Genomic DNA, 26,041 nt, shown 5'->3' with positions numbered 1-26,041 from the left:
AACTTCGATGACTAAAACTTGATCATAAAGTCCAAGTGAGAACAGCTGCCAAATGTGCAGTAATCCCCTCGTGGTTCTTCTGAGATATTTCATTCATGCAAATGAAACAGGCAGCCTGAAAACATAATGTCTTAAGCTAGCAAAAAGGTATAATAATATACAAATAGCCCAATGACCTAAGGCCCCTGATGTGGTTTGATATCCTTCTGACTGGAAAAGGTGATGTCCACAAAATGTCACTTTTTCCTTTAAACATCTCAAAACATTTTCAGAGCAGATGAAATGCACTTTACATTCTGTGCATTTACAGTTGTTCAAAACAAATTGCCCTTTTAAAATTATTACTGGCACATACTACAAAGATACTCTCGCATACTGCAACATGTAAGCTGCTTTTCTTTTGTGCAAGCTTTTGATGCCGCTGCTGTTGAACAATGATGTGCCTACTTATCTTCCATTGTCATTTTAAACAAAATTGATTAAAACCCCCAACAAACATAAAATGACACTATAACAGTCAAATAAAAATGAGTTTAGTTACTATTAACAAAATTGACAACGTGAGCGGAAAAAAAATCTCTCTCTCTCTCTCTATACATATATATATATACATGTGTGTGTGTAAAAACACATTTGGCATTTAGAATAGGTCACAATAAGTCACTCTTACAAAACATTATTGATATAAAAGTGTAGATGGACTGACTTCTTTTGTGTTAGTTTCTGTTACCAGATTTCAAAGGGACAATAAAGATATCATTAAGGAATCCTTCATAGTGCATATACACACTTTTGTAAAATAAAAATAATCTGGACCGTGACAACCCAGCCCTGACAAGGCTTTCATAAAAACAAGGGCAAATTTTCCTCCAGTCACCTTTAAGTAATTCAACATGATGTGTTAAATGGTTGAATACTAAAACAGGAACGAACGAAGCTTCACTCTGTGATGGCTGAACTCCACTGAACTCGACCTGGCCACTGCGCATGCTCCGCAGTGTTCTGTGGGCGGGGCTACAAGATGGGCCGACCCGTCTAACAGTAGTCAAGTGTGTGTTTGTGTGTATTGGTGTGTGTGTTCGTCTCAACGAAACGTGTCTCCTCAGCAAAGACACACACACATACTAAAGTGAGACGTGATAGATGGCGGTTGCTCTAGTATTGAAAGTTTTGTTTTTGTTGCCTTGAGATTGTTTCGATGTTATACTATGTATATTAAAGCATTTCGCGTGTAAAACGCAGTATTTATTGGCCAAGAGCAGCCGACTCCGTTTCTGCTGAAGACTGTCCGCTCCTCCTACCTTCGATGAAGCGCTGCGATGCCCTCTGATTTTATATCCCTCCTTAGCTCGGATATCGACCTCAATTCCCCCAAATCTCTATACTCTAAAGGTAAGCTTTTACTTCAAAAGAGTTACATTGAAGTCACTAATCCGTTTTGTCCTTTAACTGGAAGCAGAATTAATGTCTTGATAGCTCATGTTAAGCTGCTAGCTAGCGGTGGTTAGCTTCTTTTCTGCTCTTAGCAAGACTAGTTAGCATAGTTAGTTGGCTGCGTTTGGCTGGTAAATAAGCGACCAATTACCTGTCTGGTTAGTGGTACATGTCACATGCGTGGAAGAGCATGATACGCTAGGTTTCTCACCTTATTAGGTGTGAACACATCAGTGTGATAAATCTGCAATTTTAGCTGATTGCTAGCATCATGACAGGTATATACACGAGCTAACGTAGCCACGGCTACGTAAGGTCGCTTTCTAGCTCCCACATTGTTCAGCGGTTTAACGTACTTATGTCCTAGTCGAATTCTGCAGAGGGATGTGTGTGTGTTTGCGCGGGTGCGCGCGCGCCAGTGAACGAAGCAGGGGATGGAAAGTAGTGCGTTACTGCTGGTCTATGTATTTCTGTTGTTTCGGTTTATTGAGTGACAGTCCCTCTGTTGTTTTGGACTGTTTGGCGGATTTGAGCCAGCGTTATCCCCATCACATTCTCTGGTTTCACTGAAAGTATGCGGTTGTTGGCACTTCAAAGTCAGTATCAAGGGCCCACTAGTCCCCCGATGCATTCTATCTCTAATACCCCTGCACACGTGTCAGCCAACTGCTCTGTTATTATAAGGAGGGCGTTGCTCCACGATCCAAGTGCAAGACCGCTCATCTCATTGTGTGATTAGCTAGGTTAGTAGGTGTGTGTGTGAAGGCATTAAGCAGAACTTTTTCTCAAGGTGAGTTTCGTCTCTATTTATAGTGTATTGAGTTAATGTGTAAACTCATGGACCTGATGTGCTTCACATCACAGGCATCCTGCTGTTGCATTTTCATGGTAGTTGTATGAGGTGAACTGGTCTGTATCAGAATGCAAGTTTCACCGAAACTGGATCGTTTAAAGTGAGGTGAGAAAAGATCCAAGTTTCCTGCTTCAGAACAATGAGCAACTTATATTAAATCGGTTACCTTGTTGTGTTTACGGTGCATCAAATTCCAGGTAAGAAATCTGCAGACATGCAAGAAGACTCTTGTCCTAGAAGGACACTGATATATATTTATTACCTAAGGAGTTTCACATCACTGCCTTTATGATCAATGTCATCAACAATAGGTGGATATATTCTTTGCACAATCACAATAGAAATAACATTTGGACAAACTGGTTCCCAGTATAACCTTGCTCTTGCCTGCTGGTCCTACATCCGTCTGGCTGCTATATATGTGATGCATATGAGCCAACAGAAAGCTTTTCTCTGTGACCCTGTAATGCTTAGGTGAGACTGCAATATGGCAACACTTTACAACATGACTGTTTATTTATATCTCAGTAACTAAGTGTGAGTACGTGCTGGAATCTAGGTAGCAGAAGGGCTTATCAAAAACCTACAGGGAGGTCTCATGTGTTTAGATGTGAGGTCAGACAAATTGCCATTCTAACAAAGTATATCACACCTTTTTTGGCTCTGAATGAGGCAGTTATAAAGCCTCAAAAGTAACCCACAAACTATTCAACTGTACACCATCAAAGACGCCATGCAGGTATTGGGAATATTAAAAACATAGTGGTCTGTTTATATCACTGTCAAACATACACACTTTCATGCTGAATTGAATGGAGATGCATTTTCTCATAAGACCACAGATGGAGCCCCTTCCTACAATGACATGTGGAGATGTTAATGTCTATTTGTATACTGACACATGTCTCTTCTTCATACCACTACTACACATACTCTGCATTTAATGGAAACTGGATTTCCCAATGTCGAAGGATGCAGAATATCTGTCATAATTTGTGCCAGTAGTGATTTTTAAACATGGGAGGCATCAGGTCCTCTGTCTTGCCTACTTCAACATTTGGTTTTGAGCAAACCAGTGATCAAACAACAGACCTTACGACTGGCTGACAACCACTCTTCCTCCTGAATTACAGCTGTCTCAACTTTCCACTCACAATGTACACCGAATGCAGCATTACCCTGCACCAAAATAGAGGAGAGAGGAGGCGGCAAGTTTGAAATGCTGTGTAACCACGTAGTACGTCTTAAATTACACACTGAAATGCCATCATAACAGAACCATCTGGTAGACATTTATAGTGCCGTTCAGTGCCAGTTTAAATCCCTAAAAGATTTTTACTGCCTCTCAATATCTGAGTTTTGCTGGTAGAGGTCATTTTAACGTGAGAGAAAAATAAGCATGTTTTCCAACATGAAATCGGTATTAGAATAATGTTTTGACAGTGACTGAAGGATATTCATCAACAGTGTTTTTGAAACTGGGAACATGTAAGATAGGAGATGATTGTTTTAATTTAGGATAACATAAAATGTTGAAGCTGACGGCGTCACGTGACAACATTTAGCAAATAGTCATTTGAGAAACTCAAGTCGTGCCTTATCCCACATTGAGTTGGCATTAGATTCCATTATATGAGATGTATACAGAAGGAATTCTTTTGTGCTCCTTATAGATTTAGCTTTGAATAAGAGTTGATATACAGTTGGGGTCTAAATTAAGCTCAGAGCCAGTTGTTTAACTTCTCGTGGTCTGAGGAATGAGGACTCCTGTCTGTTGTCTAAGTGACTTGTGCTACATGAACAATGATTTTTTTATTTTATTTTTTTTTAACATACAAATTTGCCCCTTTTATGTTTGCAATGGATTGTGATAGTTCAGCTCTCCTCTTTACTTGACTTGTATTGTTAAGATATTCTTGACAAGATGGTGCACATCGATTCAACTTCCTTTAAAACTGCTGGACTACGGCTTCCAAGTGTCCTTTAAGTTTCATTATGCCATCCAAAAATGACCACTGGGGCAGCAACACAGTCGGCCTTCTGGGGCCAAACCCAGCTAAGATTGAGTTTTGGAGGGACGAGGTGGAACCAGGGGTCATTGGATGGGTACCGTGCACCTAGCCTCCATGCACATCCTGACATCAGGTTCATCAAGTCCTTAGAGCAAGCCGTGCACATTCGGTTGGAGGTGATGTGAGAACACAGGTACGTTCAGTGAGAAGCAAGGCCCAGACCTGTGCTCTGAATATGGCTCTTCAACCTTTCTTGGTCTGGGATTCACAATCTCACATCTATATTTTAGTGTTTTTCTGCCACCTGGGGGCAATCTCAGAAATATGTGAAACAATCTCAGCTGTGGATTGCTCTTGCTTATGTTAGTGATGTTGTTGGTCCTTTAGCTTTTATTAAAAAAAAAAAAAAAAAAACTAAAATAAACCTCCACATAATTCAAATGGAAAAAAAGATCTGCTTTGTGATTAAGCTTGATTAAGGGTTACATTAGTGAACATCGGCCCGTGTGGCTCTTGTCAGTGCTTCTCACCTGTGCTATTTATCACTTTTGACATTTAATCTTCTGTTGCTGTCAGGACCTCCACACCCAAGTTCCCTCCCTGCCAACAGCATTTGACCAACGTGCAACATCACCTCCAAAGCTGACAGGCTGTTACTTTATCGCACATCTGTCAGTCTGTATTGGAACAGTACCCCAAATGCTTCATCCTGACGGGGCCGGGAGCAGCGCAGTTGTAGACAGATGCTTCTATGCGAACATGAACGAGTCCTAAATTGTGTGATTCATATAAAACAGGGATGACTCTTACTTTTAACTTGGGTATTCCTTATATGGATGTTTGCAACAGTCGCTGACAGGTGCTCTTCTCTCATGTCAATTTAAATGCATCTGCTACACTAAAAAAAATGCACAGGCGGGGATAAGTGAGAGAGAAGCGCTTCCTAAATTGGAGTGTAAGGCATAATGTAAATGTACATTCATGTTTCTCTGGGTCTACCCTGGGCTCCAAAGATTGTCCGTTCAGTGACCCCCACATCAGATGATACATGCAATGATTAGTTTTGGTAACGATTAACTTCCTAATTAGTAAGTAGTTTCACAATTGTTCACAGTGCAGTCTGTGGAATAACCAAAGGAAATGAAACAATGCTTAATATAGTCATTTAACCACGTGAGAAATTATCACTTAAAAAAAACTGGAAGATTAAAAGCAAAACTGCAGGGCAGATATTAAAAAGTACCGGTGAAGCAACCCATACGGGAAATTGGTTCCCAAAATGTTAATCTCAGATTGTTTCAGTGGTTCTGCTCTAATGTACAAAGCTAAAACATCCCAAATCCAACAGAAATGTGTAACATGGGCAGATTTTTTAATTTATTTTTAACCGAAGCCGACTTCCAGGTACTATTGTCCATTTATGCTCCACGTGGCAGTACCGAGACTCTGTTAAGCTCTGTCGGGGTGGAGCAACACACCTCAGCTGACTTCATTTACCTAATCCAACCTGACCCTCTCAGTGGAAATGCAGACCCAGGCCTGAAATAGTCTTTTAGTTCCTGGAAAAGAAACTCCAGGCAGTTACGTTCTGGGTGCTGTCAAAATGTAGCTAAAGTCGCAGCTCGTGAAAAGGTCATCGATTGTTTCACTGTGTTGGGGTTTGTTTTTTTGAGGAACTGCACTGTGTGAGTGGTAATATGTAAGTTATAACTTAGCCTTTCAACTTGTGTCTTGGTCTGATGTACGTTTGCCAAGGAGAAAGAGAATATGAGACAGGGTAATCGGCCGTTTCTTGAAATAATTTTAGTGTCAAGAGTCAAAATGGGATTCTTTGTACTGAACTGCAATGAGTAGCTCCTTTGTGTGTAATATGGCTTGAGCATATTGTTTTGTGTTCAGAAGTGTAATCAAAGCAGCCATCGTTTAGCACTGAGAGGAATTCTTGGGCTGCATATTTCTTCTATTTGCAGCTAAATGTTGCACACATGAATTGTCTATTCATATCGTCCCACATCTTAGCTCCAAGCCAGCTGCAAAGAACAGAAATGGACCGGTGCCCGTGCCATTTGGCAGAACCTCAAAGGCAACTGTAACATGAGCACTGCATAGATATAAGATGATGTCATTTAATTGTTCTCAGTGTAGGTTAAAGTCAGACCTCTGCATAGCCGAGTAATGTCTTACAGCTTACTTTCCCAGCATACTTTCAGTAAGTTTTCTGATCTTTGTATAATAACTAAAGACACTCTATGCTTTACCTCTATGCAGCAAATTGAGCACAACACCACATCTTTTCAAGTAATACCATCAGTTTTTGTCGTAGTAGTATTGTTATTTATTTATTTATGTATTTATTTATTCAGTGTAGTGAGAAGTGAGTCAGTGCTACTGTCTTCAGGAAGTTATTCTTCACTTATGTTATTACCACAGGTTAACTATATATATGTCCACATTTCACAGTGAGGTCGCTTCTTTAAGATTCTGTGTGTTTTATCATGTTTTTTTTTTTATCACAAGTCTGTTGGCCTAAGGGAAGCTATATGATATCCTCAAAATGAGACGAAGACTAAGGGCTTAAGAGTTATTAAATGATTGCATATTTATTCATTTGAATCGTATTAAAGGGCAGCACTTTTCGTCCCAGTTGGACTGTGACACCTTGCCAGTACAATGACTTCTTCCCTCGGACCCAAAAGTTTCTGATTTTGTTTGTTTGGTAGAAACACAAATTGTTTAATGAGGAATATTGTTTAGACGCTGAGCTGCAGTGATCAGCCAGCTGGCCATGAATAATTGGGGAAAACTCTTGATTACCAAATAGGTTTTCAAAGCAAAACTGTCACATACTTGTGCACTCTTCACAAATATGAAGCTCCAACACTGAACCTGAATGATTAAAGATGTTGCTGTAGTTGGTGTCTACTGTAATTCTTTCTTTTTCTTCTACAGAAAAGTGCATAAGAAATGGGCAGCTTAGTCGGTGACGGTGAACATCTGCACTTGCAGCCATATTTTTTTCATTATTAATTCCCCACTGGCACAAGCCGCTGCAAAGTTTGTAAACTGAGACTGTTTTACACAGCACTCAATCCCTGGGCCGGCCTCATAAATGCATTCAAAGTGCTCTGTGCAATCCAAACTTTGCATTTCCATCGCCAAGTCATGTGACAGACCAGCAGCGTGTGTTAATGGATGTTTGTTTGCTGGGATGGTCAGTAGTAGATGTTTGAACATAGCAGTTGTAGTTGAATGTAGTCATTCACTAACTATGTGCACGTGTGAACAAGAGAGTATCATCGCCTGTAGACATCAGTAGAGTTAAAGGATGTGTTTTCAAATAGCAGTAACTTGAACATGATTTATCTGGATCTGCCCCAGTGGTCATTTTTGGATGGCATAATGAAACTTAAAGGACACTTGGGAGCTGTAGTCCAGCAGTTTTAAAGGAAGTTGAATCGATGTGCACCAAAACTGAGCATATTTTTCCACTATTAAAAACAGGACGGCTCAGACACTGTGGGCCTTCACTCATGGCTTCTTTTCAAGATGCTCCCCATCAGACGTATGAGAAGCTGCTGGCATCTATTCCTCACCTGTGCGAGCTGTCTTTTTGCTGTGGGCTGTCCACATCTTTGGCTCGACACTTACCATCTTGGTGTTATCGTTTCTTATTGACTTCTATGGTTAAACAGTTTATTGCTACTGGTATTAGTTAAGCCTTTAATGTAAAGGGAAATTCACCTAACTGTAAACTGCATTTTGGACTGAGTGCATGTACACTGTGAGAGTTTATTATTAAATAAACCAATGATAAAACCTCCAATAATATTCAGCTACATGTTCATTTCACTGGGTCAAAGGGAATTGGTTTCACCAGCCACAAATTGATGAAGATTTGTTATAATCTTGGAACATGTTTTGTAAAGACGGAGCATTTTGTTATGTCAAGTGTACATGAACTGAGACACAGGTTTAGAGGCTGGTCCTACAGCATGTGCCCTTAAAAGATGATCCTGAAGGTTCATGTGCAGGGTCCCTGGATACCAAATGCAGCCTCATAGCAAGTAGGATCCTCACAAAATGGCTTGTGACAACAGACAGATTTGGGGTAAATCCAAGGATCACAAAGACACTAAAATCCCTCTGATTTTTGGAACACTTTTAGCAAATCCCATCTGTACGTTTGACGTATTCATTTATGTATTAGGGGAAAAAAGCTGGAATAGTTTTCTTAAATTCCACTGAACTAAAGTTTGTTTCTGATGAGGTTTGATTTACAAACCTTTAACAGGAGAAATATTATATAGTTTGTGTGGAAATATGAACTTTTCTAACAACTAAGAGAAATTTTGAGTTGAAAAATAGATATTAAAGCCAAGCCAACTTGCTAAGCAGCACAATGACGTGCTTTAACCCAGCGTTGATGCTCTTTGATCAAGTCAGTCCGTGTCATCCCCTCTGACCATGTGATCCTCCCAACCTGGGTCACAGGATGAACCGTCATCGCTGGTATTTATCATGCAAGGTCTCTTTTTCTTCTTCTTTTTCTGGTGGCTGTTTTTTGTGTTTTTGTTGTTACACATGTTGCGCAGGGCTATGAACAACGAGGGTATTTGTTCATGTGACTGTTGCTGTAGCATATGAATGGGTACTGTGCAGGTTGTAGCACACATACAGTACACTGGCACGCAGTTCCTGTGTGAAAAGGGTTTTAGTTAAGGCTGAGGTCACGTCGGGTTGCCGCTCGGTCTCTAATACATCCAGCAACAAAGGCTCACTTTCTTCACACCACGAACAACAGACAAAGATGGAGGGGTGGAGTTTATTTTGAACTGTTTCACTCAGTCATTTTCAGCTTCTTTTTTTTTATCTGCACAGAACAATGCTCCAGACAAGATCTATCTATCTATTATTATTGTTATTAATAACTGATGGATCTGTTTAAACTTTTTTTTGTTTATAATGGGATTTTCTGTGGCCACTAGCAAGACAGATAAGCTCTGGATAAGCAATATTAGGTGGAGTCGGCTTCCATCTCAGCTTCAGGGGTTTATTTTTCTTTCTCCCGTTTGTGTTGAACTTGACTACTGTGTAGTTCTTTGTGTGAACTCTGATGTGTTATTGCACCCTCAGCCGCATCGCTATCGTCACAAAAGTGCGAGATCATATGTCCTGTCGGATTTCTGCTGGTGCAAAGTGTCAGATGACTACTACGCATGCTGCGTGCTGCCAGCGCACAGCTGAGATATCCATGTCAGGGTGTTGATAGGTGGCTGTTTCTTAGCAACTAGACTACTTGCTGATGAGTTTATCTACTATCAAATGTGGTTTAGTCCTGTGTTGCTGCAGTGGATGGATATTTCTACTGGGAATCATGTTACCAACAAATATTATAATGTCTCTTAGGGGTTTTTATTTCACCAAACCCCGTGGGTTGCTAATTTAGTTTGTCATAAGATGCCTTGAGTTGCATTAGTGTTAAATGCAGGATTTCTATTCCAGGATTAACTCTTAAAAAGAAAATAAGGAAACTCAGCTCCATAAAGGCAGTTCTGTTATTGCTACCAAGAGTGCAGTGGTGGAAGTGAAATTAACTGTAGGCATAAAATCTCTGCAGGGCCTTACATTTTAGGCTGTGAGCCGTGTTCAGGTTGGCGTTTACGTGGCGGTTTAACGGTGACACCAGCATCTGCGGGTTTTTCTTTTTTTTTTCTTTGTAGTTGGTAGCTGGTAGTTCAAGTTGACTTTTTAGTTCCTGAAAAGCATTAAGGGAGTCCTGTAGAGTACTGTCCGAATAGTTCCAGCCGACAAAAGTAGACGTTGCTGTTCCAGCTACACGGTCCTGCAATAAACAATCTGATTTATGTTTTTCAGAAACTAATGTATCTTCTCCTGCTCACCCTTTATGGCAGAGTCGGTATATGACCTCCTCCCCAAAGAGCTCCAGCTCCAGCCGTCGTCCACCCAAACAGACCCACCCACCATGAGCCAGAAGAGTGGGGGAGAGGCGGGACCTCCCCCCTCTGCAGCCTTGGCCTCAGGTGAGCTACCTGCTCAGCCTATGAAACCATGATCTGGGATCAGTTTCCCTGTAACTAAACTGTTCCCCAAGTCAGGAGGGGCAAACAAGAAAATAATGATAATTATGTATATGGCCTTGTATGAGTGTCTGGGGGCAACTTCACCTTTTCATAAGTGTCTCAGACTATATTTGTGACTTAATGACGTTATATAAATGGCTTAATATTTGCATGTTGATGCCACTAGCATGATGATGTATGGTTCTAATGTTTCACTTGGGTGTCTAAGATACTTCCACTAAGCTACAGTGATACTAATTTGTAGGTGTGTACAGAGGTTTAAAGCCCATTTATACAGCTGGAATTGAGCTTAATTTGAATATGAATATGTTCTTCTACAGTCATTCTTTGACGCCGTCGTTCACCAAAAATAGCGCATTTGAAACTTCTTTTTTTTTTCCCTTTACCATGGATACGTCCACTAAAACTAGCCAATGAAATTGTTTTACATCTGCTCACTCCCCCCCAGGGTACAAGCCTGGAACAGCATCACAAAGGGATGACATTACAATGCATTCCACAGGTTGTGTTGGTCCATCATTTCTGACAATTCCGATTCTCAGGGATGATAAGTTGTGTTTTCGGCCCACACTGCAGCACAGAGAGTGAGCTGCCGGCTGTCTTAGTTGTGGATGGTAAAATGGATCAATACTTGTACTGTATCTATTTAAACTGTAGTTCTTTAGAAGCTCTTTCCATGCACTTGTCATTCACATAGACACTTATCTAGAGCTTCTTATCACATATATGCACTCTTATGCAGGATTTTTCACAATTTGGGGTTCAGTGTCTTGTCCGAGGCTCGACCCACGGACGAGCTGGGGGTTGAATTACAAACCTTCCTGTTTGAAGAAAACCGCTCCACCAGCTCAGCCATTTTACGCAGGACCGAATTTGGAATAAAAACACACCGTGCATATGCTTCTCTGTCAAAATGAGTCAAACATAGGCTTTATGTCACCATAACATCACACATTGGTCTGTAATCTGCTGCTTGGAAGCCACAAGGTTGGCTTATGGCCACCAGCTCACTGATCATAAGAGGAGAATTTATCTCATCATACTGAGATGCTGATGCGTTTTTAGGGAAAGTGTCAGAGATGTTTGATCTTCCATCAGTAGTTTTGCCATTGAATTCACTTTCTAGGCGTTGTGAAACGAACTGGACATTCACTGAAAGTGCAGTTCGATGAGTTCCTGAAACTTGTCTCCTAATCGGTTTACTAAAGAAAATGAATTATTTTTAAAAACAAAACCAATAACAACCATTTGATAAAATCATTGAGTACAGTTTTAAAACTGTACTCAGTTAATACAGTGATTGTAACTAATAATGAACTCTTCATTTATTAAAGCTACTTTTATTTATTTATTTTTTTTTAAATAGACTTATGAGCTGTCTGTTTTTTTTTTTGTTGTCAATAAGCACTTTGAGAAATGCTGATTTTTGCATTAACGGCATGCTAACATATTGGATAGCTTGCTCATTTCTTTCACTATTTTCAGCTGCTTTCTTTTATGCTTGTGCTTAATGTGTTTTGGCACTTGGCTTTTTAGGCAGTCAACAAATGCTATCGGGGTGATCTTGCTTTGGGGATGTAGTGTTACCAGTACTGCTGATCCAGATGCTGTCCTGTTGCTTAAGCACACATCTCAGCCATTCCCTCTTTTATGACTTCAAATTGTGCTTCAGATTCTGTATAATGCATCTTAACACAGTTCTTTTTCAATAACACTCTCAGTCTTTCTTTTTTCTTTTTTTTTTAGCTGCAGCGTCTCTCTGACGGTCACTAAACATGCGTATGATGCCTGAATGGTTTAATACCTGAGCCAGAAATGGGGGGAGGGGGGCTGAATGCATATTTTAATTACACTTATTTACACCTGAACCAATATGAAACATCATAAAACAGTTGGTCGCTTTTCACAGCTGAATGCTTAATTGAACGTTCTGTCTCTTAAATGAAACCGTGAAGTTGCCCTTAGCAGTCATTCGACTGACTTTTTAAATGTCATTTAGCAGACAAAAATGAATATGGTCTGATCTTAGATCATGGTTTAGGGCAGCCAACGTCAGGTTTATCTGTGAGGGACTCTCTTCTAGAGTTTCATCTAAAGAGCAAACTAACTGGTCAGCGGTCATGTTGGAGGGAGCGCTTTTGTTAACGCTACCTTTTTACTGTCCTGTGTGACCCAGCTGGCCCTAAGCAGTGCTGATCAAGAGCATGACTATTAGAATGTCCTTCAGATTATCATTAACCAAATAAACGTGCTTTAAAGTGTCTATAAATGATAAACTTCAAAAGTTACTCCTTCCTTCAGCATATTAACTCATCCAATTTACTGATTGACAGAAGTTGAGTCTTGAATGATCAGCTCTCTTGTTGCTCATTGGCTGTCTCGTTTTTATTGCAGGAAGTTCCCTCTGAGGCAGGGAGTGTCTGCATATAAAATGGTCTGCAGTTCACTGCTCCATAGGTCAGAGGCTTGTTTATTCTGTCTCCATGGCTACGCTCAGTCCCAACCAAATCTTCCAATTGGCATGCGCAAACTACTGTTTTCTACTGAATGCACATTGCACAAACTGTAATGTAACCCTGGCAAATTTAATTTGGCGCCACATTATCAGCTTGCAAATTTGGCTGTACAAGAAAGATTTTGACCAGATTTTGTTATGTTTCTTTCTGGCAATGTGTATGTAACGATTTGTAGCTTGCTTTTGTTTTTGTAAACAAAGCATGTCAGTTTTGTCACATTGATTTTAATTGAGAGGTTTTGTAGGAATCAAAACATTAATGGGACCTATAGTACCCTTCTCAACTTTAACTTCAGATTATTTGATCAATGCTTGACAGCTCTCGCATGCACAGTGAGAGCATATTACCCACAACAGTCTATTGAAATTAGAGTTGGGAAGAGGGGAAATCAATACAAATCATGCACAAATTCAGCTGCTTGAATGGGACTGCTAGCCTGCTCTGTTCCGAACACCTGTCCTAACTTTATCTGTATATGCTACTACAGATGCCACCTCTTCCACCTCCAGCCCTTCTGCCTCCTCTTCAGTGTCCATGGGAGCTCCATCCAGTGGCCCCTCTACCTCATCCTCAGATCATCTCACGGTTGCCCAGCATCTCCACTCCACAGGAGGGGATGGAGCTGGAGCTTCAGAGATGCAGGGTATGGAGGCTGCCGGATCTGCCCCCAGCAGAGGCAACAGTGGAGCAAACGCCACCCCAGGGGACATAGGGTCAGGGGTGTTGTCAGGGCTGGGCGTGCAGCAGCTTCAGAACACCCCATCGAAACGAAGGCCGGTATTGAGCATATCTCCACCACCTGAGGATCTGTTTGACGACAGCCAAATGTCTTGCCAAGATGAGCCTGCGGTGTCGGGTGCACCAGGTCCAGACTCGGAGCACAGCAGCAGTATGTGGGCTGATGATTCCGTCTCAAACTTCAGCTTAATCAGCTCCATATCCTACAACGATAACACAGAGGTGCCGCGAAAGTCTAGAAAACGCACCCCTCGTCAGCGGCCAGGCCCCAAGCCGACTCCTCCAGAAGACAGCATGGATGTGTTTGATGCTGACAGCGCCAAGGCTCCTCATTTTGTCCTGTCCCAGCTGGGCACAGACAAGACCGGGCCCATGGCCAGGTGGGGTGACCTATTCTGTCGCTTAGAATCAGAGGAGCTCTGCTTCTGTGTAGGAATACAATAACAGTCATTTTGTTTGTTACAAATCACAAGGGTAATCTGACTTTTGGATTTTCTAACGTCATTATTCATTTTGTTGCCCTGCAGCTCTCTTGAGTCAGGGACTGTCGTGAGAGGTGGGTCATTGTCAGCTCAGTTCCCCCAGAGGAGCGATGGAAAGGAGCTAAAGATCCTGGTGCAGCCAGAAACTCAGCACAGAGCTCGCTATCTAACCGAGGGCAGCAGAGGTTCTGTTAAAGATCGGACACAGCAGGGATTTCCTACCATCAAGGTTTGATTACATGAGCCCCCAGCTACTTCCCAAGAAAGGAAATATCACACGAGTTACCAGTCAAACCACTACCTAAAAGCACATTTCACCCGAGTTACTTTAAACGTATTTTACAACAAGTAAGCTGCTTGTTAAGCTTGTAATCATGAGGTGTTAACAACCACATTTGAAAAAATGTAACTTCAGCAGTTGTTTGAATCTCTGCCTGTGGAGTTGAAGGAATAGTTTCTGCCTAATATTAATTGATATCATCTTTTGTCCTCCCACTGCCCCTCTGGGCCTGTTCAGTTTTCACATATGTATAATAAGTAGTATGACTTTTCCTGCTTCTCCTTTTTGTCCTCAGTTGGAAGGTGTGAGTGAACCAGTCGTGCTGCAGGTGTTTGTAGCAAATGATGCAGGCAGGGTGAAACCTCATGGTTTCTACCAGGCGTGCAGAGTGACGGGACGCAACACCACAGCCTGCAAGGAGGTGGACATAGAGGGCACCACAGTTATAGAGATCCCTCTGGAGCCGAGCAACGACATGATACTTGCGTAAGGGTGGATTTTTTTATTTTTTTTAGCTGATATTTAGAGATTAGTGAATACCAACCGTGCTGATGGAGCATGTGTTTATTTCCCCTTGTTTTTTTGTTTTTTTTTGCAGGGTGGACTGTGTAGGAATTTTGAAGCTGCGCAATGCAGACGTTGAAGCTCGTATTGGTGTGGCAGGATCCAAGAAGAAGAGTACACGTGCCAGGCTGGCCTTCAGAGTCAACATCCCCCAACCTGATGGATCGGTGCTTACTTTACAGGTCCCCTCATCACCCATCCTCTGCAGTGAGTAATTCAAACACAGCATTTGACAAAAAGAAAAGGGAAGAAACACCAGGCTTTGTGGCAAAGTTATGGTCGATTTTGTTTGAAGTGATTTGGGGATTTGAGCTTTTGTGAAACAAATAATTTAATATACTTTTTGGTCCAGTTAGAACATTCATGTTAAGTGAGTTTTCATTTTTTCACTCCATCATTGTCCAGCCCAGCCAGCCGGAGTGCCAGAGATCCTGAAGAAGAGCCTCCACAGCTGCTCAGTGAGAGGAGGAGAGGAGGTGTTTATCATCGGAAAGAACTTCCTCAAAGGAACCAAAGTTATTTTTCAGGAGAACATTGCAGGTGCTGTCTCACATTTGTGTGGGGGTCTGTGTTTAAACTTAGAATACATGATGGACTAAAATTTTGATTGTTGACTTTGTAGATGACAATTCCTGGCAAGCTGAGGCAAAGATTGACATGGACCTTTTCCATCAGGTAAATATATATGCCCGCCTGCTTTTTCTTAAGCAATACAAGCTGCTGTCTCTAAGCCGCCTGTCATTTCATCCAATTTTCAATGTTTTCCAGAATCATTTGATAGTGACGGTCCCTCCGTTCCACAACCCGTCAATTACTTCTCCCGTGTCTGTGGGAATTTTTGTGATGACCAACGCTGGTAAATCACATGATGCCCAGCCCTTCACCTATACTCCCGAGTCAGGTACTGCAACTAAAATGGGCAAAGAAGTTGCCTTGTTCATAATTTTCTTCTTTCTAAGTTTATGTGTCTGGAATAAACCCACAAAGACCTTCACAGTAGGCTGAAATGGCACAATTAATCTATGACATGAACTAGAAATATAAATCACTATATATCAGTCTGATACAATGTATTTATATCGACAAAGTCTAAGGCTGAATAATGTGCTTTACTTGCAAGTTTGCTCCCGTTGTTGTGTTTGCAGGATAGAAATACAAACACGAACACTAATGGGGGAAACCGAGACAGCTCTGGGTTACTGCTAACAGGCAGAAGTCTACCCACAACTAAAACGTTGATAAATAGCTCGGTTAAGTTAAAACCAAATAAAGTGTGTGATGTTTCATTTCGAGCACATCTGCAGTCCACGTTAGGAGGATGAAAGAGGACTTAAATGTGAACCTATGAAACAGGTTAGTAAGAGCGGGCAGTAAGGTATGACAGCATCCTGCATGTGGGAGTGAGCAGTGTAACCTCGCCTCGGCAGAACAGGCGGTTTTGATAATGCCGTGTCGCAGAATTTATTGCACTTCTGTTCTTGATGCCGAAGAAAATCTCTCTTTCTAGGTTGTGGTGTCATTAAACTCCTGGTTCAGCCTTGCAAACATTTTCCCGCTTTAATGTTTTCTTTTACATCACAAATGCCAGAACTTTTGAAACTTAGCAACTGTACATCAGCAAGTTTAAAATAGGAAAGCAGGCTCCCATTTAGCTGTGGCGTGCGAGTGATCAAACAGCTGATATTTTAGTTGGACTAAAAATAGCATTTCGTCGGCAGTTGGCCACAGTATAAACAGAATAATACCCTCCATGTTTGTATGTGTGCAGAGACAAACCAGGTGGCTCTTGGCTCTCACGTCTTTCAATGCAGTTATGCAGCAAGCAGCTTGTCTGGTGTTGTCCCTCATATCAAGGTCAAGGTTGACTTCAAATATGTCTTCTCACAGACTGAGATCTGTCTTTTGTTCCCAATCTTACCCCCAGCTGATCATTCAAATATCCTGAAAGTCAAAACGGAAGGACCCACCCTGGTCAAGACCTGTATATTTGATGAACAGATCAAATCTATGTCCTCGGAGCAAACTGACTGCTCAGGCCAACCTTCCAAACGGCAAGAGGACACGCCTATGGAGGTGTCAAGTAATCCACAGCCCACAGATGTCTTCAAAGTAAGATCTATTGTTTGTTTTCAACAGACAGAAATAAATCTTATCTACATCAGAAATGCATTTGGTAACAACTTTGCTCTCATCTCTTCTCTTAGACATCCCCTGACCCTCTCATCTCAGTGCAGCAGACCCTGGAGCTTAGCTCTAGTCCACATCCAGGTGGAGAGTCCTTTCAGAGCCCAATGCCCTTACAGCCTGAAGATGTGGAGCTTCCCCAGGCACCCCCTGTGTTCCCCAGCCTTGAGTCTCTCAGCACCATACAAAAGCAAGACATTTCCTCCCCAAGCTCCTTCCCAGTGTCCGGAGATACCACAATCCCACCTGTAACGCCAGAGGTCCCTCAGCAGTTCCTCAGAGACCCTCAGGAAAGCTTGTCTCCTGAAAGCTCTGATAATAGTGGAAGGATCGTGGTTGTAGCCATGCCCCAGATCGCAGCCCCCTCTCCGCCACAGCCACAACAGTCACAGGTTACCCTGTTTCCCCAGGAAGGGGTGGCCCAACTCGAGAGGGCAGTGAGAGAGCTACAGGCTGGCGGTAACACCACCCTCCAGCAGGTGCTGGAGGCGGCTGTAGCCCAGCAGCAGCTCAACTCTGTGCTTTATAGCCCAACACCCTCTGCAGACTCCCTGCAGCAGCATGTCCAGGAGAACATGAACAGCCTTAGGTTGGGAACCACAGATAATTCACTATCAGCACAGCAACAGCTGCAGATCCAGCAGCAGCAGCAGCAGCAGCAACAACAACAACAAATAGAGCAGCAATTTCAACAACATCAGCAACTGCAGCAACAACAAATCCTTGAGAACCTTCAACAACAGCAGCAGCAGCAGCAGCAGCACATACAGCAACAACAGCAGCAAGTCCTCAACAACATGCAGATCCAACAACAACTTATCTTGCAGCCACAAGACCAACAGCAACTGCAGCAACAGCAAATCATGGAGAATATTCAACAGCAGCAACAACAGCTGCAACAAAATCAGCAACAGCAAGTCCTCAACAATATCCAGCTTCAGGACCAGCAGCAGCAAAACCAAATTCTTACCAATTTACAACAACATCAACTACAACAGCAGCAGCAACAACAACAGCAGCAAAATCAAGCACTGAGCAACTTACAACAGCAACAGTTACAAGAGCAACAGGTCTTGGAGAATTTACAGCAGCATCTACAAGCTGAGTTGCTCCAGCCTCAGATCCACCCCTCTGCCCAAGCACAACAACCAGTCGCCCTCCTGCAGCAGGCCGGGGAGCTGCTTACCATCCAGACCAGCTTCCCAACACAGCCGCCATCACACACATCTCCCCCACAGCAACTCTTCCAATCACCCAGACCCCTGGCTGAGACCCAGAGCTCCCAACAGCAGGTCCAGGCTGCCCTGCTCCAGAATACACTGACTGTCCTGACCAGTGGCAGTCTCAGCTCAGATCAGCAATCCACAGGGTCAGCCCTGTATCTGTCCCCGAATCCTCAGCCCCAGCAGCAGCAGCAGCAGCAGTTGGCGTTCATCTCTTCCATGGAGACATCTACCAGCCAGCCTCGGTCTGTTTCAATGTTTCAGAACCAACCCCAAGCTCAGCTTTCCCAGATGCAGCAGCAGAGCACACCGATGGAGCAGCAGCAGTCTCCCCAGCAGAACCAACAGCAGCCGCCACAGATTCCGATGGGCCAGCAGGGCTCCTTGTTCCAAACTATCCCAAACCACTCACAGGCAAATCCTGTTCCCCAGACCCAAATCTCACAACCCCAACAAACAGGTCTGCTTCTTTGTACCACTGATCTTAACCCACAAGCTATTCTCTTCAGCACCCAGACCCAAGGTCCTCCACCTATTGCAGCCATTGGTGTTGGGATCTCTCAGACAGACTCAGCAGAGCCCATGTCTTTCCAAGACCAGAGCTCGTCAGGGAGCAACTCGACATCCACTGGGAACCAACAACAGAGCTTATTCCAGGAACAGCAGCCAATGCAAGTGACCCCCAGCTCAAACCAAGTCCCAGGCACTCAACCTGTGAAGCTGTTCATACCACAGACTTCTCTGTCCAGCTTACAGAGCACTGTTGGCTCACAAGAGCTAAACAGCCAGGCTCCAGCTCCTGCTGCAACTATCTTTGTGGTCCAGGGTGGTGTGGGTGTGGTTGCCAGCCCTGGTCAGCAGCCCCCAGAGCAGCTTTTCCAGACAACAGTGGGTGGGAACGTGACTCCACAAGGACAAGCCAACCTCTTTGTTTTTGGTATCCAGAATGGTAAGATGATATTAGTCTTATTCACTTCATAAGTAAGCAGAGCCGTTGTATATTTTTTTAATTTTATTGTTAGTTCATCTTCACTCACTGCTTTGTATGTGTGCAAGTACCTCCTGAGCTGAACATATTGCCATTTTCCCTCCTAGACTCATCCCAGCTGCTCAGTTCTTCTGGACCCTCCCTGCCAGCCCAGAACCAGGCCCAGAGCTCCAGTCACATGCAGCCTCTGTTGGATCAACCCATGGCCCAAGCTGCCTCCACCATGCACAGCAGCTTACAGAATAGCCTTCAGGCACAAATGCAGACCAGCCTAGAGAACGCAATGCAGTCCAACACAACAACGGCTCTACAGCCCAGCTTACAGGGGTCCATAGAAACAAGCCTGCCAACTCCAATGCAGACCAGTCTACAGACACAGATACAGAGCAGCTTGCAAAGTCAGTTGCAGGCATCCATATCCGCGACATCTAGCATGGATAAAATTGAGGACCTTCTGGAAAGCCTACAGAAGCAGTGAGAAATATTTGGACCATGTGGGCACCGAGGAGAGGGAGTGATATGTAGCTGAAAGTGATCCTCCTTAAAATCAACAAATGGATAGGCGGTGCGTTGGTTTTTGTGCCAACGCCACAGAACTTAGAAAAGCTAAGATATTTAAGAATTAAATGCCCTTTTACTGAAAACCCAAATTATGAGCTCACAAGACATTGTTTTGTAAGATGTTTATCATGAATTAATTATAACCTCTATCCATTTATCTTGAATTGATCAATCCACCTTTGTTATTACCCCTCTTGCAGGATCAAAGAGGCCTGTAATAACCGCTTTATCCATTAGTCTCAGAAATGCAGTGTTTTGTTGTTTGTGTTTTAAAAATGTGGGCCTAAGAAACGATGACAGTGAAAACCTACCAGGTCCAGTGGAGAAACTGGAAAGGGATGAAGAATGTCAGCAACAGGAAAACTTGATGCAGAGTAGTTTTTAAAAGCGGGGGAGAGTAGATAAACCAGCCACTTATGGAGTGAGTATCAGATTGCACAGAAGTGTCAGATAGGGGCTGAATCTCATGGTGTGAGTGTGTATACTGCAAGCTTTCGCTTCCATTTTAAAAGCCGAGGCTGCGAGTCGACCTGTTTCATAATGTGGAGTGACGGTTGAAACGGGACATTACCTGGCATTGGAACCACTTCATATAAGTTTCTTTTGCCATGGAAAATATTCTCGTTTCTTTTTTGCAATCAATCAAACCTCGTGTTTGCATGTCCACGGCTTCGGTAGAATCTACTCTAAGAGTACAGATAACTAAAATATAGAATTCTTTGTAGAAGAATGTAGGCGTGTTTTGTAGAATATCTGCTGGTATTTCTGCAGTCTGCACTTGAAGTCTCTCTCAGAGGGAGGATGGTTAAATGATGCTATCGGCTCCACTCCACAAGAAAATGTAATGAAACCGCCCACCCAACACCACGTGGCATGGAAATAATCTGCCGTTGCAAGAGATTGTCCCACATGCGGAATGAGGAGGGAATATTACACACTCGCAGATGAGGTTTAACCTGGTGAATAATGTGACTCGGCCTTCGTTTTGGCACCTCCCAGTGTGTGCGGGTTTAGGCCTCGTCGCTGGGTTTGCTGAAGCTTTGTCGTGGAATTTTTAAAGAGCATTCAGTTACGTCGTGTGCATTTGTTTGACTTTAAGAAGTTGGTGACCTTTACCAACTGTATGTGGATAGAAAGATTTTTTTTCCCCACTCGTGAAAACGGAGTGTCGTGTGGTTTTATAAACATTTTATCTCAAGCACTTTATAACCTCTTTTTGTGTAACCTGCTACTCCTTATATCCGTCCACTGCTCTGTAATGAACTAGAGGAATTTGTACTCGGAAACCGTCCGATTAAAAGACAAGAAAAGAAGAAGTAAAGGGGGGGGGGGGACAAAACAGAAAGCAGTTTTCTTTGTAGTGATAAATGCATCGTAACCGAACATTTTTACATTTTATCATGTCAGAATATTTTTGAGGTCTAGACTTTGTATAGAATGTCGGCTCACTGTTGAATCCCTCCTTGTATTCAGTCTCAGTGGTCCAGTCAAGTCTGTCCAAAAACAGCCATTCCCACAAAAGCATTGTCATTTTCTCAGTGTTTGAGTGGTAAGTAGGCATTTCTTTTTGTTTTATACACTGATAAGACATCTAAAAAAATACTCATTTAGCTTGTACATTAAAATGAAGGATTTTCACAGCTTTTTATTTTGTACCAATTTCTGTCCAGTCCATCACTGGGGTTTTACCTTTTTTTTTTGTTTGTTTTTTTGTCTCTGTGTTGGTAGCGTGTGCAGGTTGGCGCCAGATGAAGTTAGCATCCAGTGCTTGTCCCTTTTTGCTATGAATGTGGGCTCACTGGTAAATGAAATCTGTTACATAGAGGCCGGCATTTTGTTTCTATCCATGGTGCTATGTACAGGAATGGTGGGGCTCCGCTGCTGTGATGTCAGAACCACTAACAACACTGGCATCACTTGCTAATTCCGCAGCAACGGTGGGTCTACAGAGCTAGCTGTCTGTTCGTGGTGGGGTTTGACTGGAGGGGCACCCAGGCATACCAAAGCTCCTGTTGTGATTTGTCGCCATTTTGTCTCGCACTAGTCCTCGCAAAATACCCTCATAATGTTTACTCATTTGTACTAAATTATGCAGCTCGCACATGAATGACAATTCACCATGTTGTTTTAAAAGATGTATAAAAGACGTGTAAAGGTACTTTCAGTTAATCTCATTTACATTTCCACCAATTTGATAGTTTTTTTTGTTTGTTTTTTAATGCAGAATGACACCGCTGTACTTTCCATATCCAACAGTAGCCAATTTGGCATTATCAAAAAGCCCATTTTTGAGAATAATTCAAATTTTAGACGAGCATTGCTCATAAATGCATTTGTTTACATTTTCATAGTCCTACTCTTGTCCTGCAGCTGTTAAGTGATCCATTTTAAAGTAACTTATCTTTTTTAGAATTTTGTATCCATGTATCAAAGTGTAGAGTATTTTTGTAAAACTAAGCTTTTTGGTTTATGCTCATAGCACAGAAAATATCATTGTTGGTGTGTTTTTTTTTTTTTTTGTTTGTTTTGTTGTCTTGAGATGAAGCGCAGGTATACTGTGAATTGTTTGACCGAAATTAGAAATGTTCTCACGTGGACATCAAGCAAAACTGAATTCTGTTGTTATCTTGACTCTACCCAAACTGTAGAACACAATGCACGAGCTAACCTTGTCTTTTTGGAGTTTTTTTTTTTGTATGTCATGCATCTCAAACGGCACTTTGACTCATCCATTAACTGTAGATCAGGTTAGAGTGCAGTCATGACGTTTCAAGCATTCCGTTCCTCTTGGTTAGGGGAAGATAAAGAGCACATAATGTTGTGGAAGAAGTGCAGAAGAACAGTAATGCCTCTCAAAGCCATACCAACACAGAAAGCCAACCTGTGACTTCAGTTTCATGAATGTAAATTTTACCTCACGGTGTGGACACAGCTCGATCTACATCTGACGTCGGACCAATTACAGTTTTAGAGATCATATATTTTGAGGCGGGGGGGGGGTTATGGGTGGTATGGCACCAGCTGTCATTTGTGTCTCTGTACATTTGTCAACTTGTTTTGTCTTGGATGTGGTGCAACTTCACGTCCAGCTCATTCATTTAAAGTGATTCAGTAATGCTCCGTCTGACTCTGAATAAACAGCCACTTCCACCTTCAGAAAAACAACAAAAAAAACAACATTGATTTTAATGGTGGCAAAGTGAGCACACAAATCTTTGCATAATATCATTCTTGTCCTTCAGTCATGTAAATGAATATCCGTGTATATTTAAATGTGAAATATACTGCAGGGGTATCTTGAATTTCAATTGTGATGCTTTCAACAGAACTTTGTGTGCCTTGATAACTTAACCGTTGCTCTGCTGTGTTTACTGGTGTCCCTTTTGTGTCATTGCTCCTTGTTCTTTTTATTATCTTGGATCGTGTAACATCAGGACACTTTGCAAAAAAAAAAACATGAATTGACTTAGACTCCTCGACACAACACAAGCATAGCTCATACTGACACTTTTGTGTTGACATTTTCTCAATCCAGTGCAAGATATCAGTGATTCCTGAACATATTGTGCAGCTTCACCTGTGAATTGCCACCTTGTTTGAAGTTTTATATTGAAAATGGTTTTCATGCCTCATGAGATTTGTACATGTGAGGTAAAAGGGACAAGACGGTGGCGATTGTTTAATGGAGAACTTTCTTGTGTTGATGTGCTTATCAACATTAATGTTGCTGTGAAACGCTTGATCAAAAGGGGCAACCATGATAAATTAACTGTTATTTGCCAATAGTGTGAGCTGTTATCTTGTGTGTAATCAGTTTGCTCACTTTTCCTAGTTCGCTTTCTATTTCACATCCTTCAACAGTTCTGTTGTATCAATTTTGTGTAGCTTGAGCTTTAGTATCTAGCCTTAAGACCCTGCAGTAGGGATAAAGGTCAACCCCAGTGTGTTATACATCTGAACTATTATTAACATGTACTTTGCCTTTGTCTGGACATTTGTATACTCTTCTGTTTATATCTGTAATCCTGCTGCTACATTAAATGAATTAATAAAAATGTAAAGGTCTTGATGTGCTTTCTTTTCTCCCCTTCAGCATTTAATATTTGCTAGTTACGAGGCACAGAAAGGTTGAGCAGTGGAAGGAAAAAAGCTTTATATTTATCTTTGCGATCAGATATCACTCGAACATTACATTTCGCAATGCACTCTTGACTGCAGGTGTCTTGCACTGTCACAAATACATTACGAGAGGGGGGGGGGGGGCATCTGGTCATAGTTTACTAAGTCTACTGTGCAGAATCTGTTGGAAGAAAGATAATGGATCCTCAGAATCGAAACCAACATCAAACTCAGGTTTTTTCCTCAGAGCAAGAGCAGCGACCAGTATCGCCAATATAGCCGTCAGCCCCCATATGTGGTACTGACTATCTGACTGTGGGTCCACAAAATAAAACGAGTGCAAAGGTCCCATCATCCCAGCAGCACCGTGGGTAATGCAGTGGTCCTTCTGACTGGTGAAGAAGTCCAGTGGGACTGTGAACACAGCACTGACCTCAGCCGGGTTTGGAGAGGGACAAAAGGTCTCCTCTATGAAGCCAACTACCGGGGTCACCAACAGACCTCTCTGTTGAAGGAAATGAAGAGGGGTGATATGACAAAAAGATGGACCCAAAGTAGATGACGCCCTGAGAGGAAATGTATTTCTTGCTCTACCTTATTGATGATTGGGAACAATGTGCAGACAATCTGAACATCCTCAGGCTGTAGACCTATTTCCTCCTTTGCCTCTCTCAGGGCTGTGTCCACATCATCCTGGTCACTGGGGTCTCTCTTTCCACCTGGAAAACACACCTCACCAGCACTGGTCCTCAGCTACGGGAGGGGAGGAGGGGCATAAAAGTCTAAAACAGAGCTGAATGCGAGTAACTACAGCCACCTCCTTTATAGACTTAATTTCAGGTTACCTCTTTTGAACGTAGAGTCATTAAGGTGTACAGCTCTCCACTCCTAACAAACAGGGGGATAAGCACTGAGGCTTTGGGTAGCACCGGTAGATAGGAGAACCTTTCTCCAATGTCAAACTGCTTTAAAGTGGCTATCGTTTCCTCTTTTAAACGCATTATAGTAACAGGAACACGTTAAGTAAAATAAAAAGGTTGAAAGTGGAGGTCTGACTTTTTCTAAAGCAGCTTAATATATGTAACCCAACGGCAAACGTGCCACGTCACGACAAAAAAAAACAGTTTCCTTTATTTCATCTAACGTCTTCACCTGTGCAGACGAGCCAGAGGCTTTACGTTAGCACGCGAGTTGACCTGAAGTAGTTCACTTTAACTCGGGTGACAGGCGTGTCCCTCACGTTGTTACAGTCGAGCTAAAATATGATATCATATCCAAAAGTATTCAACTAGTTATGAACACAAAACTTTATGTGATGGTTAAGCTATGGTTAGGGTCATAATCATACAAATAACCTGAATAGAACATGTGATGTCAAATGTACGCGACAAGCTATGTGAGTTGCGCATGCGTGGTGGTAAAATCCCGCCCCCTTGACTTCCTCTTTGATTGGCGCTACTGTGACTCAATCACCAATCTAATCTCTCATTGGTTTGTGATAAATGTCACTAACAGTCGAACAGCGCACAACACTGCAGTGCACCTCCCGCACTTAATGCCAAATATAGGCAAGCATTCAAACCGTATTATGTGTATATTAGAATCAGCCAGACTCTGTCGTGTATGGGTTAATAAAAAGTTATGCATATGAGGACAATTTTAGAGAGGAGCTTGAAAGTGTTTTTGGGCCATGACAAGTATCTGGTCACCTAGAGACATTTCTGAGAAGCATTAGTAAACTCCTGTTCTACATTCCAGTACAGAAATTGGTGGTTAAATGCATCTTCAAGCTGGTTTGACAACCGCAAAAGAAGACTGCATAAGCCAAACGCAAATCAAACAAAATGAGGTGCAAAAGAGATGTAAATGAAGAGGTAAAATGACCACAGTGATGAAAAAAATAAAAATAAAAAAAATGTAATAAGGACAGAACATGGCCCAAATCAAATGCAAGCAATCACAAAGAGATATGGAAATTACTAATAT

General features: G+C 42.3%; 2 protein-coding genes across 5 annotated transcripts; one reads left to right on the top strand and one right to left on the bottom strand.

The window, feature by feature from the left end:
- Positions 1–1,053: 1,053 nt before the first annotated feature.
- nfat5a (nuclear factor of activated T cells 5a) lies at positions 1,054–23,997 on the top strand. 4 transcript variants are annotated; one of them, XM_072385652.1, is made up of 13 exons: positions 1,054–1,158; positions 1,243–1,392; positions 10,212–10,340; positions 13,404–14,034; positions 14,182–14,365; positions 14,712–14,902; positions 15,015–15,187; positions 15,386–15,520; positions 15,603–15,655; positions 15,749–15,881; positions 16,905–17,089; positions 17,185–19,336; positions 19,483–23,997. In XM_072385652.1, the coding sequence occupies exons 2-13, from the start codon at positions 1,320–1,322 to the stop codon at positions 19,851–19,853; spliced, it is 4,410 nt and encodes a 1,469-aa protein (XP_072241753.1). In that variant the 5' UTR covers positions 1,054–1,158; positions 1,243–1,319; the 3' UTR covers positions 19,854–23,997. The 4 variants fall into 4 exon arrangements, with proteins under 4 accessions (XP_072241753.1, XP_072241755.1, XP_072241754.1 ...); XM_072385653.1 differs by lacking the exon at positions 1,054–1,158 and having other exon boundaries at positions 1,308–1,392; positions 10,174–10,340; XM_072385655.1 differs by lacking the exons at positions 1,054–1,158; positions 1,243–1,392 and adding an exon at positions 12,795–12,857 and having other exon boundaries at positions 10,286–10,340.
- Positions 23,998–24,014: 17 nt separating this feature from the next.
- nudt7 (nudix (nucleoside diphosphate linked moiety X)-type motif 7) lies at positions 24,015–25,415 on the bottom strand. The gene is made up of 3 exons (XM_072385656.1): positions 24,901–25,415; positions 24,650–24,808; positions 24,015–24,560 (listed from the first exon to the last, which is right to left on the bottom strand). The coding sequence occupies exons 1-3, from the start codon at positions 25,054–25,056 to the stop codon at positions 24,207–24,209; spliced, it is 669 nt and encodes a 222-aa protein (XP_072241757.1). The 5' UTR covers positions 25,057–25,415; the 3' UTR covers positions 24,015–24,206.
- Positions 25,416–26,041: the final 626 nt, after the last annotated feature.

Source organism: Leuresthes tenuis, unplaced genomic scaffold (assembly GCF_036924035.1).
Source record: "Leuresthes tenuis unplaced genomic scaffold, fLeuTen1.0.hap1 SCAF_5, whole genome shotgun sequence".
NCBI lineage: Eukaryota > Metazoa > Chordata > Actinopteri > Atheriniformes > Atherinopsidae > Leuresthes > Leuresthes tenuis.
Note: the sequence above shows the minus strand (reverse complement) of the source record. Positions and strands in the feature narration are given on the sequence as shown.

Bases quoted from the DNA above. Each gene is read 5' to 3' on its own strand.
- nfat5a (XM_072385652.1), top strand. From the start codon at position 1,320: ATGCCCTCTGATTTTATATCCCTCCTTAGCTCGGATATCGACCTCAAT. The intron at 10,341-13,403 runs GTGAGCTACCTG...ATGCTACTACAG, and splicing joins CTCTGCAGCCTTGGCCTCAG to ATGCCACCTCTTCCACCTCC. The intron at 19,337-19,482 runs GTAAGATGATAT...TTTCCCTCCTAG, and splicing joins TGTTTTTGGTATCCAGAATG to ACTCATCCCAGCTGCTCAGT.
- nudt7 (XM_072385656.1), bottom strand. From the start codon at position 25,056: ATGCGTTTAAAAGAGGAAACGATAGCCACTTTAAAGCAGTTTGACATT. The intron at 24,809-24,900 runs GTAACCTGAAAT...CCCCTCCCGTAG, and splicing joins TGACTCTACGTTCAAAAGAG to CTGAGGACCAGTGCTGGTGA. The intron at 24,561-24,649 runs GTAGAGCAAGAA...TTCCTTCAACAG, and splicing joins TGTTCCCAATCATCAATAAG to AGAGGTCTGTTGGTGACCCC.